This window comes from Thunnus thynnus, chromosome 11, assembly GCF_963924715.1.
Source record: "Thunnus thynnus chromosome 11, fThuThy2.1, whole genome shotgun sequence".
In the NCBI taxonomy this organism is placed as follows: Eukaryota; Metazoa; Chordata; class Actinopteri; order Scombriformes; family Scombridae; genus Thunnus; species Thunnus thynnus.
Genome location: NC_089527.1, coordinates 284047 through 302647, shown reverse-complemented (window position 1 = coordinate 302647; position 18601 = coordinate 284047). Strand labels below are relative to the sequence as shown.

The 18601-nt window shown below is 45.0% G+C and overlaps 1 protein-coding gene across 1 annotated transcript in view; it reads left to right on the top strand.

Annotated features, from left to right (window-relative positions):
• LOC137192195 (titin-like) overlaps positions 1-18601 on the top strand; it is a 213923-nt gene that overhangs the window by 162640 nt on the left and 32682 nt on the right. The window contains exon 189 of the mRNA XM_067602711.1: positions 678-17999. Within this exon, the coding sequence (XP_067458812.1) occupies positions 678-17999 (17322 nt within the window). The remainder of the gene's footprint in view (positions 1-677; positions 18000-18601) is intronic.

Below are 18601 nucleotides of genomic sequence, written 5' to 3'. Positions count from 1 at the left end.
TAACGCTATGGATGCATTACTGTCTTTCAGAGGTTGTAGTGGGCTCAGTTTGTCATGCTAGCATGTCAAGAGGGGGGCTAAATAATTGTTCTTTTTCCATATTTTTATGGACTATTGTGGACCTTGTTGAAATTCAACTGGCACTCGAACATGGAACACATTTATTGTTAATTATCATTTATGTTAGAGCATATAAGAAACTATTGCCTTCTAAGATGATATCTAATTTGAACGGCCTTCATGGTTTTATAAATTCAGCTGGTACTTTAAAGGCCAGGGTTTTGTTATTTCTGTGCATATAAGAAATATACCTTTCAAGCTGACAGTCACTGGCTTTAATGGTTTTATTGGAAGTCTGTAGTTCACAGGAGAGAATCTATGTTCAAAGTTAAAAAGATGCTATTAAACAATGGTATTTGAATTTACTTCCTTGGTGTTGATTCTACATTAGATCTGTGATTTTACATTTTAATATCCATTATTACAAGCTTCAATATTAAGAGGAAAAAAGTGATTAGTTGCAATTAATCACAGCACATTGTGCGATTAATTGGTAATTTTTTAAAAATTGATTGACGGCCCTGCTTAAAATACTTAAATGAAATACCACTGGTTTACAGAATGCTATATTTTTTTCTATTTAAAAAAGGATATAATCACTGTTTTGTGTCTTGCAGATGTGCCTGGACCTCCAGTCAACCCAAGAGTCACAGACACAACCAAAACCGCTGCCACTCTGAACTGGGGAAAACCTCTTGATAATGGTGGACTTGAAGTCACTGGATATGTGATTGAGCACAAGAAAGAAGGAACAGAAGAATGGGTTAAGGACACTTCTTCATCTCCACTTAGGATCACAGAGTTTGTCGTTCCTGGGCTGGAAACTGGTTCAAAATATCACTTCAGAATTAGTGCTGTGAATGCTAAAGGAGCAGGTGAACCAGCTGAAACTCAGGAACTGGTTGAGATAGTGGAGCGTGCAACTGAGCCTGATTTTGAGCTAGACGTTGAGCTGAGAAGAACCCTTGTTGTCAGGGCTGGCTGTTCCATTCGCCTCTTTGTGCCAATCAAGGGACGTCCTACACCTACAGTCACCTGGACCAAGGAGGGTGGTCCTGTCCCACGTGCCATCATTGACAGTACTGAGTCATTTACAATGCTGGTCATCCCTGACAGTTCAAGGATTGATGGGGGTAAATATGAGCTTACCCTTGAAAACTCATCTGGAAAGAAGAGTGCCCCTATCAACGTGAGAGTTCTGGATTCACCTGGACCTCCACATAACTTAAAACCTGTCAAGATTGATAAGGAAAGCATTACTCTTCAGTGGGAGATGCCTCTCATTGATGGTGGAGCCAAGATCACAAACTACATAATTGAGAAGAGAGAATCAACACGCAAGGCTTTTGCTACTGTTATTACAAATTGCCCGACAACTTCAGCCTGTATCTCCGACCTGGGTGAAGGCTGTGAGTACTACTTCAGAGTATCTGCTGAGAATGAGTATGGTATTGGTGAAGCAGTTGAAACCACTGATGCAATTCGTGCATCCCAGGCACCAACTCATCCAGAGAGTATTATTCCTACTGATATCACTAAGAACTCTGTGAGCCTGGCTTGGACCAAACCCAAACATGATGGTGGAAGCAGAATCACTGGATATGTCCTTGAAGCCCAGAAGAAGGGAACTGATCAGTGGGCCCATGTAACAACAGTCAAGACCATGGATTTCACAGTAAAGAATCTCAATGAGAATGAGGAGTACATTTTCCGCGTAATGGCTGTCAACCATTCAGGTAGAAGTGCTCCACGTGAGAGTAAACCCATTGTTGTAAAGGATTCTACTTCCCTGCCTGAGTTTGACCTGCGTGGTGTATGTCAAAAGACTGTTATTGCCAAGGCAGGAGATGACATCAAGGTTGAAATTCCAGTTATGGGGCGACCTAGACCAACTATCCATTGGCAGAAGGATGGCGCAGCCCTAAAGCTCACACAGAGAACCAATGTGGAGACCACTTCAGCTACTGCTATCCTCAGTATCAATGAATGTACCAGAGGAGACAGTGGTGTATACACTATGACAGGAAAGAACATCGTTGGTTCTGTGACAGACAACATCATTGTCAAAGTACATGATGTTCCTGGGCCACCCAAAGGACCAATTAAGATTGTGGAGATATCTCGTACCTATTGCATATTTGCATGGGACACTCCTGAGAATGATGGAGGTGTTCCCATCAACAATTATGTGATTGAGATCAGAGACACCACTACTCAGACATGGACAGAGCTGTCTTCCACAATCATCCGTACCATGTTCAAAGCCATTCGTTTAACCACTGGATCAGAGTATCAGTTTAGAGTAAAGGCTAAGAACAGATATGGTGTTGGACCTCCCATCACTTCAGAGGCAGTGGTGGCTGCCTATCCATTCAAAGTCCCTGGACCTCCTGGTACGCCTAATGTTGTTGCATTCACCAAGGACTCAATAACAATTGGCTGGAATGAGCCGGTGTCTGATGGTGGAAATGAAGTCATTGGATATCATGTTGAGAGGAAAGAAAGAAACAGCATCGTGTGGCATAAGATCAGCAAGAGTGTTGTGAAAGGAAACATCTTCAAATCCTCTGGGCTGGAAGACGGAGTTGCCTATGAATTCCGTGTCATGGCTGAAAACATGGCTGGAATTGGTAGGCCCAGCAAAGCCTCAGAAGCAATACTGGCCTTAGACCCTGTAGACCCACCAGGTCAGCCCATGCCTATATTTGTCAACAAGAATGTCATCACTATTCAGTGGACAAAACCTGAGTATGATGGTGGCTTCAAAATCACTGGCTACACAGTGGAGAAGAGAGAACTTCCTGCTGGACGCTGGATCAGAGCCAACTTCACCAACATCATTGACACAACATTCACTGTCAGTGGGTTGACTCAAGATGCCTCCTATGAGTTCCGTGTCATAGCCAGAAACTCAATAGGTGCAGTAAGTGTTCCTTCTGACCACTCTGACCCAATTACCTGCAAAGATGACATTATTGAGCCACGCATCATGGTTGATGCCATCTTTAAGGATGTTGTTCTGCTGAAGGCAGGGGAGTCTTTCAAACTTGATGCTGACATTGCTGGTCAACCAACCCCATCCATGGTATGGACCAAGAATGGAAAAGAGGTTGAGAACACAATGAAACTAGACGTTAAGTTCACAGAACTGACAACCACACTGACCAACAAGGACTCTGTCAGAACAGACGGAGGAGAATTTGTTTTGACTGCCACTAATGTTGGTGGATTTTCTAAGCACATCTTTAAAGTTAAAGTACTTGACAGACCTGGACCACCAGAAGGACCTCTTAAGGTATCAGATGTCACAGCAGACAATTGTGTATTGGCATGGGCCCCACCTCCAGATGATGGTGGTGCCCCGATCGAAGGATACATTATACAGAAACGTGAATCAAGCAGACTGGCTTGGACCAATGTCGCTTCAGACCTGCAAGTTACACAACACAAGGTGACCAATCTGCTCAAAGGAAATGAATACATCTTCAGAGTTATGGCAGTAAATAAATATGGCCAGGGCGAGCCGCTTGATTCCGAACCTACTATTGCAGACAACCCATACGTGGTTCCCGATCCTCCAGAGTCTCCTGAGGTGACAGCTGTCACTAAAGATTCAATGATTGTTATGTGGCAAGCACCTAAGAGTGATGGTGGAACCCCCATCACCCACTACAATGTTGAAAGAAAAGACAAAATTGGCCTCCGCTGGGTCAAATGCAATAAGAGGAAGGTCAAAGACCTACAGTTCAAGGCAACAGGTCTTGTCAATGGACATGAATATGAATTCAGAATAATTGCTGAGAATGCTGCTGGATTGAGTGCACCAAGTATTGCCAGTCCATTCTACAAGGCTACTGATGCACTGTACAAGCCAGGGGCTCCATGCAACCCCAGAGTCTTAGACACAACCAAGTCCTCAATTACTGTTGCCTGGAACAAACCTGTGTATGATGGTGGCTCTGATATCACTGGCTACATTGTGGAGACCTGCATCCCATCTGAAAAGGAAGAGGAGGAGGAGTGGACCATTGCAACACCCAAACAAGGGCTCCTTGCCACCTCATTCACCATTATCAATCTGAAAGAGAACCAGGAGTACAAGATTAACATCTCTGCTGTGAACGATGAAGGAATTGGAGAGGCAGCATCTGTACCTGGAAATCCCAAGGCAGAGGACAGGCTCTTACCACCTGAGATTGATTTGGATGCTGAGCTCCTGAAAGTTGTTACCCTTAGAGCTTGCTGCTCACTTAGACTATTTGTGCCCATGAGAGGCAGACCAGCTCCTCAGGCTAAATGGACCAAAGGGGATGGTGAGCACATTGAGAGGGCCACCATTGACAGCACAACGTCATACACATCACTTGTAATTGAAAATGTCAACAGATTTGATAGTGGAAAGTATAACCTTACAGTCGAAAACAGCTCGGGCTCCAAGACAGTTACAGTCCAAGTCAGGGTGCTTGACACACCAAGTGCCCCACAGAATCTGAAGATTTCTACTGTAACAAAAGAATCTGTCACTCTGACTTGGGATCCACCACTGAATGATGGAGGAGTTAAGATTAAGAACTACATTGTTGAAAAGCGAGAGTCCACAAGGAAAGCATATGCCACAGTCAGCGCTATGTGCCATCACACCACCTTTACAGTTGACCAACTCCTTGAAGGATGCAACTATTACTTCAGAGTTTTGGCTGAGAATGAATATGGCATTGGCCTGCCCATTGAGACTGGTGAATCAGTTAAAGTTTCTGAGAAACCACAGCCACCCGGCAAAGTCACTCTTAAGGATGTTACAAAGAACAGTGTCACCCTCTGCTGGGAGAAACCAGAACATGATGGTGGTAGCAGAGTGGGCTGTTATGTTATTGAGGTCCAGCCTAAAGGTGATGATAAGTGGACACAAGCTTTGATTGTGAAAGAAACAGAAGCTACCATTAGTGGGCTCAAGGCAGGCGAAGAATACATGTTCCGTGTGGCAGCAAGAAATGAGAAGGGAACAAGTGACCCACGTCAAATTGGTGTGCCTGTGATTGTTAAAGATCTTGTGATCGCACCAGTTGCCAAAATGCTGTTTACCACATTTAGTGTGTTGGCAGGTGAAGACCTGACAGTAGAGGTCCCATATGTTGCACGTCCCAAAGCAGCTGTCTCCTGGGTAAAGGATGGCGTGCCTCTGAAGAGAACTACTAGAGTAAACTTTGGTGCAACAGAAACATTGCTGAATCTCACCATAAAAGAGGCTTCCAAAGAAGATGTTGGACACTATCATATTACTCTCAGCAACACAGCAGGAGAGACAACAGCAGACATTGGCATTGTTGTTCTTGACAAACCTGGTCAACCAGGTGGTCCAGTTAAGGTGGAGGAAGTCACCTCTGACAGTGTAACCATCTCCTGGAACCCACCAGAGTATGATGGTGGGTGCACAATCAAAAACTACATTGTGGAGAAGAGAGACACATCCACAACTAACTGGATGGTTGTTTCTCCTAACCTTGCAAGGACTAAAATCAAGGCAGGCAGGTTGAAGACTGGCTCTGAGTATCAGTTTAGAATCACAGCAGAAAACAGATATGGAAAAGGGCACGCTCTTCTATCAGCATCTATTACGGCTCAATATCCATATAAGCTCCCAGGACCACCAGGAACACCTTCCATTGCAGCCTGTACCAAGGACAGCATGGTGGTGACATGGAATGAACCTGTGAATGATGGTGGAAGCACTATCTTGGGCTACCATCTTGAGCGCAAAGAAAGAAACAGCATCCTGTGGGTCAAATTGAACAAGTCTCTTATTACTGATCAAACCTTCAAGACCACTGGCCTAGAACCAGGAATGGAGTATGAATACAGAGTTTATGCTGAAAACATTGTTGGAATAGGCAAAGTGAGCAAAGTGTCTGAAGGCCACATTGCTAGAGATCCTTGTGATCCTCCTGGCACCCCTGAGGCAACAAAGATTACTAAGGACTCTGTGACCATTGTTTGGACCAAGCCTGAGTATGATGGTGGTGCCAAGGTTACAGGCTATATTGTGGAAAAGAAGGAGCTGCCGGAAGGTCGTTGGGTAAAGGCTAATTTCACTAATATCATAGAGACAGAATATGTTGCTACAGGCCTTGTACAGGACAGTCAGTATGAGTTCCGTGTCATTGCCAGAAATGCTGCTGGTGTTTTCAGTCTCCCCTCTTACAGCACTGGTCCTATTACTGCCAAGGATGAGATTGAGCCACCACGCATCAGTATTGACCCAGAATACACACAGACTATTGTGGTTAATGCCGGAGACAACTTCAAGATTGATGGAGATGTTCATGGCAAACCATTGCCCTCGATCCACTGGATGAAAGGAGAACATGAGCTGGGAAACACTATTCATAGAGATATAAAGAACACACCCACCAAAGCTTGTATCACTGTAAAGGAAGCTAAACTTTCTGATGGAGGCCAATACACTCTGCTGTTGAAAAATCCAGGAGGAGAGAAGTCTGTGCACATCAATGTGGTTGTTCTAGATAAACCTGGAGAACCATTTGGACCTCTTGCTGTAACTGGAATAACTAAAGAGCAATGTTGCCTTGCATGGAAACCGCCTCTGCAAGATGGTGGCAGCAAGATTTCTCACTACATTGTGGAGAGGAGAGAGACAAGCAGATTAGTATGGACTGTTGTTGACCCAAAAGTGGAGAATACTTGTCTAAAGGTTACTAAGCTCTTGGAAGGAAATGAGTACATTTTCAGAGTCCATGCTGTCAACCAGTTTGGTGTGGGTGCAGCACTTGAGTCTGATGCTGTCATGATCAAAGATCCATACCTGACCCCTGGATCACCCAAGGGCTTAGAGATTTCAGATATTAAAAAGGATTCCATGGTGCTCACCTGGGAGGCTCCCTCTGAAGATGGAGGCAGTCCTATCACTAAGTATATCATTGAGAAACATGACAAAGATGGTGTAAGATGGACCCGATGCAACAGGCAAGAAGTCTCTGACTTGACCTTCAAGGTCACTGGACTCCTAGAAAGCCATAGTTATGAATTCAGAGTTGCAGCTGAGAATGCTGTTGGAGTTGGTGAGCCAAGCCCCCCAACTGCATTCTACAAAGCTCTTGATCCTATCTTTAAGCCTGGCCCACCACAACATCCAAGAGTTATTGACACAACAAAAACATCAGTATTCCTGTCATGGAGCAAGCCGGACTGTGATGGTGGCTGTGAGATTCAGGGATATATTGTTGAGTGCTGCACTACCAAAGAGCCAGCAGTACCAGCTGAGGCCCCTGCTGAAGCCACAGCTGAAGAAGCACCTACCATAGATGCACCTGCTGAGGAATGGATAATGTGCACACCACCAACGGGTATCAAGAAGACCAAGTTTGACGTTGTAAACCTGAAAGAAAATCAGGCATACAAGTTCAGAATATGTGCTATCAACAAGGTTGGAATTGGTGAGAATGCTGATGTTTCTGGAGTTGTTGTGACCCATGACAGAACTGAAGAGCCAGATCTTGACATTGACCCAGAACTGAGAAAGATTGTGACCATTAAAGCTGGAGCTTCCCTTAGACTGTTTATTCCAATCAAAGGAAGGCCCACTCCTACCATCAAGTGGGACAAAGATGATGTTGCACTTAAAGAGGCTGCTCAGGTTGAGGTGACCAGCAGTTTTACAGCCCTTGTAATTGACAAGATGAGCAGAAATGATAGTGGAAAATACACGGTCACTGCAGAGAACTCCAGTGGAACTAAATCTGCATTTGTTGTTGTCCGTGTTCTTGACACACCCAGTGCTCCTGTTAACCTGAAAGTGAAGGAAATTACAAACCAGTCAGTGACACTGGCATGGGAACCACCTCTGTTAGATGGTGGGTCCAAGATCAAGAACTACATTGTGGAAAAGAGAGAAACCACACGCAAAACATATGCAGCTGTGGTAACAAATTGCCATACTCTTTCATGGAAGATAGATCAACTCCAGGAGGGGTGCAGTTACTACTTCAGAGTCCTTGCTGAGAACATACATGGTGTTGGTCTGCCTGCAATAACTGTCGACCCTCTGAAGGTCTCAGAGGTACCCCAGTCCCCCAAGAGCTTGACTGTTACAGACCAAACCAAGACAAGCATCTCTTTGGCCTGGGAGAAGCCAGACTATGATGGTGGTAGCAGAGTCATGCAGTACCTGCTCGAGGTGCAGGTTAAGGGCCATGACAAATGGTCTGGTGTTAACACATACAAGACAATGGAGACTAAAGTTACTAACCTGAACCCAGGAGAGGAGTATCTGTTCCAAGTTACAGCAATCAACGATAAGGGTAAAAGTGACCCCAAAGTCCTTGCTGGCCCAGTCATGACCAAGGACTTAGTCTTTGAGCCAGATGTTCGACCAGCTTTCAGCAACTATAGTGTCCATGTGGGCAAAGACCTGAACGTTGACATCCCCATCTTTGGACGCCCTAAACCAACGGTAAAATGGACAAAAGATGGAGCTCCTTTGAAGTACACTACCAGAGTCAACATTATCAATACACTAACACATACAACACTGAGCATTAAGGAGGCAGCAGGTGATGATGGTGGCATGTACAGTATAAATGCAGCCAACTCAGCTGGAAAGAAGGACACAACAGTTGAAATTATTGTACTTGACAAGCCTGGGCCTCCATCTGGCCCTGTGAGGTTTGATGAAGTCACAACACAGACTGTAACTATTTCATGGGACCCACCAAAACACAATGGCGGTTGCCAAATTTCAAACTACATTGTGCAGAAGAGAGATACTACAACAACAACATGGGAAAATGTCAGCATTAACTGTGCCAGAACCACAATCAAAGTGCCAAGGCTGAAGACTGGAGCAGAATACCAATTCAGAATCATTGCCCAGAACCGCTTTGGCAAGAGTCATGGTTTGGATTCATCTGCTGTGGTCGCTCAGTACCCATACAGAGAGCCTGGCCCACCAGGCACTCCTTTCATCTCTTCTCTCTCTAGAGACCACCAGATTGTTGAGTGGCATGAGCCTGTCTCAGATGGAGGCAGCCCTGTCCTTGGCTACCATCTAGAAAGGAAAGAGAGGAATAGTATTCTCTGGGTCAAGATCAACAAGATACTTATTCATGAGACTAGTTTCAAGAGTCATCCCTTGGAAGAGGGTATTGAATATGAATACAGGGTTTATGCTGAAAATATTGTTGGCATTGGCAGGTGCAGTAAGGTCTCAGAGGGCTGCAGTGCCCGTGACCCATGTGATCCTCCTGGCACACCAGAGGTCATCCATGTGACCAAAGATACCATTGTCATTCAGTGGACTAAACCTGAGTATGATGGTGGCAGTAACATAACTGGCTACATTGTGGAGAAGCGGGATCTGCCAGAGGGTCGGTGGGTAAGGGCAAACTTCACTAACGTGATTGAGACCAAGTTCACTGTCACTGGTCTGACTGAAAATGCACAGTATGACTTTAGAGTCATTGCTAAAAATGCTGTCGGCACCATCAGCAAGCCGTCCTACAACAGTGGACCAATCACTGCAAGTGATAAAATGGAAGCACCCAAGTTCTCCATTGACCCCACATTCACCAAGACTATTGTCATCAATGCTGGAGAGACATTCAAGCTAGATGCAGATGTCCGTGGCAAGCCACTTCCTTCAATCCAGTGGTTCAAGGATGGACATCCAATTGAGAATACACTCAGACTGGAGGTCAGAAACACAGAAAACCATGCAATGATTGTCATTAAGGACGCGGTCAGAATTGATGGCGGAAATTACACGCTACAGCTTACAAATGAGGCTGGTACTGAAACTGTTCCATTCAAGGTTGTAGTACTGGACAGGCCTAGCGCATGTGAAGGACCCCTTCGCATTACAGGGGTTGCTGAGGATAGATGCACACTGGTATGGCTTGCCCCTCTACACGACGGAGGTAGTCCCATTACACGCTATATCATTGAAAGACGAGAGACCAGCCGTCTAGCTTGGACTGTTGTTACTAACAGTTGTGACAACACATGCTACAAAGTCACCAAATTGCTGGAAGGCAATGAGTATATGTTCCGTGTAATGGCAGTTAACAGTTATGGTGTCAGTGAGCCATTGGAGTCTGGTGGAGTGATCATGAAGACTCCATTTGTTCTTCCTGGTCCACCTCACATTGAGGATATATCCAGCATTGCTCATGATGGCATGACAGTCACTTGGTCTGCCCCGGAAAGTGATGGTGGCAGTGAAATCACCAATTATATTATTGAAAAGAAGGATAGAGCTGGAATTAAATGGACCAGATGCAACAGGCAGAAGGTCACTGATCTCTCCTTTAGAGCTACAGGCCTAACCACTGGCCATGAGTACGAGTTCAGAGTGGCTGCTGAGAATGTAGTTGGAGTGGGAGAGCCAAGTCTTCCAAGTTCATTCTACAAGGCCTGTGATCCAAAGTACAAACCTGGGTCCCCAGCATATGTGCATGTAATTGACTCAACAAAGAGTTCCGTTACAGTTTCATGGGGTAAGCCTCTGTTTGATGGTGGCAGCGCCATTCAAGGATACATTGTTGAAGTCTGCAAGGCTGAAGAGGAGGAATGGACAATGGTAACTCCCCCCACTGGCCTGCGCGTCAACAAATATGAAATTACCAAACTTACTGAGGCTCAGGAGTACAAGATCCAGGTGTGCGCTCTGAACAAACTTGGAGTTGGTGAGCCAGCTGTTCTCTCAGGAACAGCTAAGCCAGAAGAAAGGGTGGAGCCACCAGAGATCCACTTGGACTCTGAGCTGAGGAAGGGTATTATTGTGAAGGCTGGAGGGTCTGTTAGAATCCATGTTCCATTCAAGGGCAGGCCGACCCCTGAGATTAAATGGACTAAGGACGAGGGAGACCTGACTGAAAAGGCAGTGGTTGAGAAGGCTCTCAACTTCACACAGCTGTCCATTGACTCATGTGACAGGAGCAACTCAGGAAAATACACTCTGAGCCTAACCAACAGCAGTGGCACTGTGTCTGAGTTGGTTTCTGTTAAAGTCCTGGATACACCTGGGGCCCCACATAACCTTGTGGTTAAAGATGTCAAAAAGGACTCTGTCACTCTTGTATGGGATGCACCACTGGTTGATGGAGGTTCTAAAATTAAGAACTATGTCATTGACAAACGTGAATCAACCCGCAAGGTGTTTGCAAATGTGTCCACAAAATGCACCAAGACAACATTCAAAGTTGAGAACCTGGTTGAAGGCGCTATGTACTACTTCAGAGTCATGGCTGAGAATGATTATGGAATTGGTCAGGGTGTTGAAACAAAGACAGCTACCAAGGCCTCTGAGGTACCTCTTCCAGTTGGAAAAGTCCTCCTCACTGATGTCACTAAGACCACTGCCTCACTGACTTGGGAGAAACCTGAGCATGATGGAGGCAGTAGAATTAGTGGCTACCTAATTGAGATGCTGCCCAAGGGAACAGATAAGTGGGGAGTTGCAACAAATACAAAGACATGCGAGGGCACTGTCACAGGCCTCACAAGTGGAACAGAATACTTATTCCGTATCATTGCTTACAATGAGAAGGGAAAGAGTGAGCCAAAGGCACTTGCTGCACCTGTTGTTGCCAGTGACATGACCATGGAGCCAAGTATTAACATGCAATTCAACACTTACAGTGTTTTATCTGGAAAAGATCTGAAGTTGGAGTTCCCTGTGCATGGCAGGCCCAAACCCAGAGTCACCTGGACCAAGGATGGTCAGCCTCTTAAGGTGACAACCAGAGTCAGTGTGTTTAACACTCTAACAACAACAGGAATTCAGATTACTGAGGCAAGCAAGGAGGACTTCGGCAAATACTCCATTACAGCAGCCAATACTACCGGCACAGCCACTGAGGAAGTGGGTATCATTATTCTTGATAAACCTGGTCCACCAAAAGGTCCAGTTAAGGTTGTTGAAGTGAGCAATACATTTGTCCATCTCTCCTGGGAGCCCCCAGAGTACACAGGTGGATGCCAGGTAAAGAACTATATGGTGGAGAAGAGAGACACCACCACCCAAACATGGCAATCCGTCACCACACAGCTTGCTAGAACAGCTTTAAAAGTCACCAAGCTGAAGACTGGTGCAGAATACCAGTTCAGAATCATAGCTGAAAACAGATATGGAAAGGGTGTGCCTTTGGACTCCAAGGCCATTACTGTTCAGTATCCATACAAACCACCAGGGCCCCCCGGAACACCACATATCAAAGCTGCAACAAAGGAGATGATGGTCATTGAATGGAATGAGCCAGTTAATGATGGTGGAAGTCCAGTTATTGGTTACCATCTGGAAAGCAAGGAGAGAAGCAGCATCCTGTGGATCAAACTGAACAAGACTCTCATCACCGATACAGAGTTCAAGACCTGCAATCTTGAGGAGGGTATTGGATACGAATTCAGAGTGTATGCTGAAAATATTGTTGGAATTGGCAGATGCAGTAAAGTGTCTGAATCCTTCGTTGCTCGTGACCCATGTGATCCCCCTGGTGCTCCTGAAGCTGTAACTATTTCTAAGAACTCAATCAAGATTCAGTGGACTAAGCCTCATTATGATGGTGGCAGCAAAGTAAATGGATATATTGTTGAGAGGAAAGATCTTTCCTCCCCTGAGGGGCGTTGGGTAAGATCTAACTTCACTAATATAATGGAGACTGAGTATTCTGTCACTGGTCTGACAGAGAATGAACAATATGAATTCAGAGTTATTGCCAGAAATGCAGCTGGTGTCTTCAGTGAGCCATCTGACAGCTCTGGACCTATTACTGCTACTGATGAAATTGAACCACCAAGGGCCTCAATGGATCCTAAATACAAGGATGTCATTGTTGTCGATGCTGGGGAAAACTTGCTTCTTGATGCAGACATCCATGGCAAACCAGTTCCTGATGTTGTCTGGCTAAAGGAGGGCAAAGAAATGGATAAAGCCCTGCGCATTGAAGTGAAAACTACACACAAACGTGCAGCCATGACCATTAAGGATGTAACCAAGCTTGACAGTGGCCACTATGACCTTGTCCTCAAAAATCTGGGTGGTACAAAAACATTCCCTATCACTGTCAAAGTTCTTGATAAACCAGGTAAACCCACTGGACCCATGAAAGTGACAGGTGTTATGGCTGACAGGTGCATCCTTGCCTGGGCTGAGCCAACTCTGGATGGTGGGGCTAGTATCACTCACTATATCTTGGAGAAGAGAGAGACTAGCAGGTTGTCCTGGATGGTGGCTGCAACTGAAATCAAGGGTCTGTACTTTAAATTAACAAACTTGCTCCCTGGAAATGAATATATTTTCAGAGTAAGGGCTGTCAATAAATATGGTGTTGGTGATTATCTTGAAAGTGAACCTATCATTGCACGCAATCCTTACAAGCCACCTAGTGCTCCTGGAACTCCAGAGGCAAGTCAGATCAAAAAGGACTCTATGGTTTTGTCATGGACCGTTCCAGAACAGACTGGTGGAGCTGACATTGAAGGCTACCACCTTGAAAAACGCGACAAAGACGGTGTGAGGTGGACAAAGTGTAACAGACAAAAACTGACTGACACCCACTTCAAGGTCACCGGTCTGCTTACAGATCACTTCTATGAGTTCCGTGTTGCTGCTGAGAATGAGGCTGGAATGGGAGACCTCAGTGAATTGTCCCTATTCTACAGAGCATGTGATGCCACAACACCACCTGGACCTCCACACCATCCTAAGGTGACAGACTACACAAAGTCTTCTGTGTCTCTATCCTGGGGCAAACCTGATTTTGATGGTGGTGCTTACATCAAGGGCTACATTGTTGAAATGAGGGAGTATACACCAGAACCAGAATCAACAGAGGAGGCAGAAGTAGCACCAGCAGTAGAGGCACCAGCTGAAAAGGAATGGGCCATGTGCACTCCACCCGCTGGCATTCAAGCCACTAAACTAACTATCACAGACCTAAAGGAGGGTGAAGAGTATCAGTTCCGCATCTGTGCCATCAACTCTGAGGGAGTAGGAGAGGCTGCTAATATCCATGGGACTGTGGTTACATCTGACAGGTTGGAAGCACCTGAGATGGAGCTGGATGCTGAACTCAGAAAGGTGGTATCTGTCCGTGCTGGTGGAACTCTGCGTCTGTTTGTCACCATCAGAGGACGGCCTGAACCTACTGTGAAATGGGAGAAGGTTGAGGGTGCTCTTACAGATCGTGCTGCCATTGACACCACCAGTTCATACACCATGCTTGTCATTGACAGTGTTAACCGCTTTGACAGTGGCAAATACTCACTGTCATTGGAAAACAGCAGTGGCACAAAATCTGCCGTTGTAGCAGTGAGAATTCTGGATACACCAAGTGCACCACAGAACTTTGCTGTGAAGGAGCTCAAGAAGGACTCTGTGACTCTTGCCTGGGACACTCCACTCACAGATGGTGGTTCGAAAATCACAAACTACATTGTAGAGAAGAGAGAGTCTGTCAGGAAGGCCTTTACTACTGTAACCAGTAACTGCACAGCTAACTCGTTCAAGATTGAAGAGCTGCCTGAGGGTGGCACTTTCTATTTCAGAGTCTGTGCTGTTAATGTATATGGCCAAGGACAGATGGTAGAAACCAAAGAAGTCAAAGTGTCTGATGTACCTCTGCCACCTAACAAGGTCACTGTCGTGGACATGACAAAGAACAGTGTGTCACTGGCATGGGAAAAACCTGCTCATGATGGTGGAAGTAAAGTAATATGCTACAATGTAGAATTTAAGCCTAAGAGTGGAGATAAATGGGGTACAGCATGCACAGTCAAGGTGCCTGAGGCAACTATTCCCAATCTGACTCCTAATGAAACATATTTATTCAGAGTTCTTGCAATCAATGAGAAGGGAAAGAGTGAGCCAAAAGATCTTGGTTTGCCTGTGGTTGCAAAGGATGTTGGAATTGAGCCGTCTATCCAATTACTATTCACCACATACAGTGTGAAGGCTGGAGATGACCTCACTATTGAGATCCCAGTAAGAGGCAGGCCTAAGCCTGTTGTATCCTGGAAGAAGGATGGCCTTCCTTTGAAGCAAACAACATCAGTGACCATCTTAAACACGGCAACCTCATCCAAAATTGTAATCAAAGAGGCTAAGAGAGAACATGTTGGCAGTTATGAGATCACCCTGGCCAACACAGCAGGAACAGTGACATCACACATTGGAGTTATTGTCCTTGATAAACCAAGTTCACCTAAAGACATTAAGGTGGATGCCGTAACCTCAGACAGCATCACACTGTCCTGGTCTCCACCAGAATATGATGGTGGCTGCTCCATCAGTAACTATATTGTGGAGAAGAGAGACACAAACACACAAGAATGGCAGATGGTAGCAAGCAATGTCGCCAGAACATCTTTCAAGGCTGGCCGTCTGACACATGGAGCAGAGTACCAATTCCGTGTCTATGCAGTTAACCGTTATGGAAAGAGTACACATCTGGATTCACATGGAATTACTGCTCAGTACAGCTTCAAACAACCTGGACCTCCTTCCACACCTGTAGTGAAGTTGGCCACCAAGTCCTACATGTTGGTGACTTGGAATGAGCCAGTCAATGATGGGGGTAGTCCTGTTCTGGGCTACCACCTGGAGAGGAAAGAGCGTACTAGTATTCTTTGGACAAAGATGAATAGAGGAATGATCAAAAATACTGAATACAAAGTCAGTGGAGTTGAAGAGGGTATGATGTATGAATACCGTGTCTATGCTGAAAATATTGCTGGTATCGGTAAATGCAGCAAGGTGTGCGAAGCTGTAGCAGCCAGAGATCCATGTGATCCCCCAGGCACACCTGTGGTCACTGCTGTTACCAGAACATCTGTCTCCTTGTCCTGGGATAAACCAGAGTATGATGGTGGAGCCAAGGTTTCTGGCTACATCATTGAATGCAGAGACCTTCCTGAGGGACGCTGGACGAGGTGTAACTTCACCAATGTAGCTGAGACCCACTATGATGTGACAAGCCTTACAGAGAACAGCCAATATGACTTCCGTGTTATTGCAAAGAATGCAGCTGGATTGTTCAGTGAACCATCTGACAATACTGGTCCCATCACTGTGAAGGATGATGTGGATCCACCACGCATCATGATGGATGTCAAGTTCAGAGAGACAGTGTGCGTGAAAGCAGGAGAAACTCTGAAGATTAATGCTGACTTTGCTGGACGCCCTGCCCCTGTCATTTCCTGGACCAAGGATGGTAAGGAGATCGAGCTCAGAGCCAGAATCCAGATTGTTTCAACAGATACTAGCACCTTCGTCATTGTGAAGGATTGCATCAGAAGAGATTCTGGACAGTATGCCCTGACTCTACAGAATATTGCCGGAACAGTTACCATGCCAATAAACTGTGTGATTCTCGATAAGCCAGGGCCCTGTGCAGGACCTCTGCAAATGACAGGTCTCACAGCTGAGGCATGCACTCTGTCATGGGGTGAACCACAGGAGGCTGGTGGTGCTGACATCACACATTATGTTGTTGAGAAGCGTGACACCAGCCGCTTGGCATGGTCACTAGTGAAGGCGGACATTACAAAAACATTCTTCAAGGTCACAGGACTGCTCAAGGGAGATGAATATATCTTCAGGGTTTTGGCTGTCAACAAGCATGGAGTTGGTGAGGCCCTGGAGAGTGATGCTGTAAAGATTACAGATCCATACACTTTTGCCACAGCTCCAACTAGTGTTGATGTCACTGACATAACTGGAGATTCAATGACCCTCACTTGGTGCAAGCCAGCCAGTGATGGTGGCAGTCCCATTTCTGGTTATGTGATTGAGCGACGTGAAAAGACAGGTATGCGCTGGGTCCGTGTGAACAGAGATCCAGTTGTTGAATGTACCACTGTAGCAACAAAACTACGCAAGGGTTGTGAGTATGACTTCAGAGTCTATGCTGAAAACGCTGCTGGTCTGAGTCCTCCAAGTGAACCATCTGCACCATTCAGGCCAGTGGATCCTCTGGTTGTTCCTTCTTGCCCAACTAAGCCAAAGATTATCAGTTCAACTAAGGACAGTGTGTCCATAGTCTGGAAACCACCAACAGATGATGGTGGTGCTCCCGTCCTTGGATATAGTGTAGAATACAGAGACTACATCCAAAAACCAGAACCAGAGGTGGATGAGGAAGAGGAAGAATATGAGGAGGAAGAAGAGGAAGAAGAATCACCTGAAGAACTAGCAAGATGGGTTGAGGCTGTTCCTCTTACCAAGAGCTTGGAGTTCACAATCACTGGACTAAAGACAGATGCAGAATATGAATTCTGTGTCAAGGCAATAAACAAAGTTGGACACAGTGTGCGTAGCCCATATTCGGATGCAGCTGTAGCCATGGACAGAACTGCAGAGCCATCATTTGATGTTGACATTGAGATGCGCAAAGTGCTTGTTGTTAAACATAGCACAGCATTTACTCTCAATGTACCATTCAAGGGCAAACCTGTTCCATCAGTGACATGGGCCAAGGAGGGCATTGATCTAAACATCAGAGGAACCATTGATTCAACAGAATCCAGCACTTCACTGACCATTGAGAAGTCAACTAGAAATGACTCTGGAGAGTACTGCGTCACTATTGAATCACCATTGGGAAAAGCAACGTTGCCCATGGTTGTCAAGGTGCTTGACTCTCCTGGACCCCCTGTTAATGTTAAAGTTTCAGCAGTGACCAGGGATTCTGCAACCCTCACTTGGGAAGCTCCCGAGAATGATGGTGGTGATGCAGTGAAGGCCTACCATGTTGAAAAACGTGAAGCCAGTAAGAAGGCCTGGGTTTCTGTGACAACCAACTGCCACGCACTAACTTACAAGGTAGAAGACTTGCTGGAGGGAGCAATCTATTACTTCAGAGTCATTGGAGAAAATGAACATGGTGTGGGTGTCCCTCAGGAGGCCAAGGCTGGCACAAAGATTACAGGTACGTGAACCAGAGTTATTATAGTTTTATGTTTTTCATTTGTTTTTGTTTTTTATTTTGTTTTGAATTATTGTTTTCGGTTCAGTTTAGTTTCAGTTAGTTCTCAGAGTGGGTTTGCTCATTTCAGTTTAGTTTTTATTGTTTAGTTTAGTATTAATATAGTTTTTATTAGTTATTTATTAATATGTTTATTAGTTTTTATCCAGTATTATTTTTTAATTATAATACGGGGTATTTATCAGGGGCAAGATTTAAATTTAGAATAGATATTAAAATACAAACACAACACTTGAAGGCAGTTGACTCACAGTCAAGTAGATATCCTAGTCTGAATAAACAGCACCAATGCCCCCTCATACAAAATTGGTGACAAATTTGACCAAATTGACAAAGACTAAAACTAAAGACATTTTCTGTATATTTCTATTTTAGGTTAGTTCTCTGAGTACACTATATCTTTTCAGTTAGTTTTAATTTTTTCTAAAGTCAGTTTTTAATAAATGTTTTTTTTTTTCACATCTATTTTTAGTTTTTAGTTTAGTTTTAGTTAAGTATAATAACCTTAATGTGAACTGACTGTTTTTTCATTGTTGCAGTTTTGG